General features: G+C 50.4%; 1 protein-coding gene across 1 annotated transcript in view; it reads right to left on the bottom strand.

The window, feature by feature from the left end:
* kcnk18 (potassium channel, subfamily K, member 18) overlaps window positions 1–1,393 on the bottom strand; it is a 9,257-nt gene extending 7,864 nt beyond the window's left edge. The window contains exons 1-2 of the mRNA XM_034898845.1: window positions 499–1,393; window positions 177–320 (exon numbers count right to left, since the gene is read on the bottom strand). Of these exons, the coding sequence (XP_034754736.1) occupies window positions 177–320; window positions 499–727 (373 nt within the window). The 5' untranslated portion in view covers window positions 728–1,393. The remainder of the gene's footprint in view (window positions 1–176; window positions 321–498) is intronic.
* Window positions 1,394–1,596: the final 203 nt, after the last annotated feature.

The raw sequence follows: 1,596 nt of genomic DNA, 5'->3' as shown, positions 1-1,596 counted from the left end.
CCCCTCTCATTCCCCCTGCTCTGGTGTTTCCCCCTCTCATTCCTCCTGCTCTGGGGTTACCCCCTCTCATTCCCCCTGCTCTGGTGTTTCCCTCTCTCGTTGATTTGAATAGTTCTTCCACCTCTGTACGGTACACCTGCTGTCCATCCCGGCCACCAACCTGCAGAGGGACTTACCGACGGTTGTGAACACGGTGCAGCAGAAGAACATGGAGCCAAAGAAATCCCATCGGTCAGGTCTCTGGAGCCATATGGACTGGAAGTTATCCATCTGAGCCGCCACGCCGTCCACAATGTGTTGCTGTGTGTTGGAGGCGTTGTCTGGAAATTAAAAAACAACAACATGTATTTCTATAGAAGAAAGCTAATTAATATTGACATAGTTCCACTATGGTCCCACTCTTGCCTGGGTCCAAATCCATGCACAGCGTTAGGATAGAAAGGAAACATGAGAACCAGTTAGAGATGGAAGAGCTGAACAGATGTTAGGGGCACTCACCGGTGAGGTTCTGCACGGTGGTGACGATCTGAGCCAGAAAGCGGTGGTACTCCGGGGGGCTGCCGCTCCCGTTCCTTCCTTCAATGTACCGGAACAGAAGCGCGCCCAGCGCCGCGTACGCGACCAGAGTCAGACACAGCAGCAGGTGAGGAAAGAGTCTCCAGGAGCGCCACGCGCACTTTCTTAACTCGGCCTTTACGCCTTTTTTCTTCTTCACTGCCACTGACATCTTCTCCTTCTTCTTCTTCTTCTTCTTCTTGTTCTTCTTCTTCTTCTTCCTCCTCCGCCGCCGATCTCAGTCCCGTGGAGAGCGCGTGCGTCTGGCAGCGCGGCTGTCTGCTCCAGCAGTGTCCACGGAGGCTGCTGAGCCAGGGAACACCCCACCCCCACCCCACAGAACCCGCATCACGGCCCCCCGGGAGTCCGTAAGTGACTCTGTAGTCTATTACTCCATCTGGTCTCACACCCCCACCGTCAGCAGTAGACCAAAGACTATTATGATTATTATATTCCAGCAAGAACAGTAGTATATCTTACTCAATCCTTTGAGCCTCTTTTTCCTCTCTTCTTTTCTTATGTTAAACAGCCAATTTATATTTATATGTGTTTCTGTATTTATTGTTTATTTCAAATTACTATTCAATATGTACACGGGACTTTCACCCAGGAGACCGGGGTCCGTGTCCCTCATGGCACCTTTCCTAAAGTCTCTTTCTTCTTTAACCACCCCGTTCTTCCCGGGTGTCACAGAACCGTGAGCCCACCCACGACCTTTTCCTGAACCCAACAGTCAGAATAGTCCCTGCAGGGTCAAAACGGGCCATAGTCCCGAGACGCGTGTAGACATCATGCTAAAGGAGACATTTAGCGCCAATAACAACAACAAAGGCACCTGACCAGGCGTCCATACTGCACGAGATGGGAGAGAGGATCAGTTGCCTGAGGCGTAGACTCCATCACCAGCAACAAGTAACAGGAAGGTAATAACCATGCCCCCTACGGAAGAGGATTAGGGCCACATGTGAAATATGTTTTTAACTTCTGAGACTAGTGTCTAAAACAAATCCTCTTCTGTACCCCTTTTCTTCTTCTTATATT

This window comes from Etheostoma cragini, chromosome 17, assembly GCF_013103735.1.
Source record: "Etheostoma cragini isolate CJK2018 chromosome 17, CSU_Ecrag_1.0, whole genome shotgun sequence".
Classification (NCBI taxonomy): domain Eukaryota; kingdom Metazoa; phylum Chordata; class Actinopteri; order Perciformes; family Percidae; genus Etheostoma; species Etheostoma cragini.
Note: the sequence above shows the minus strand (reverse complement) of the source record. Positions and strands in the feature narration are given on the sequence as shown.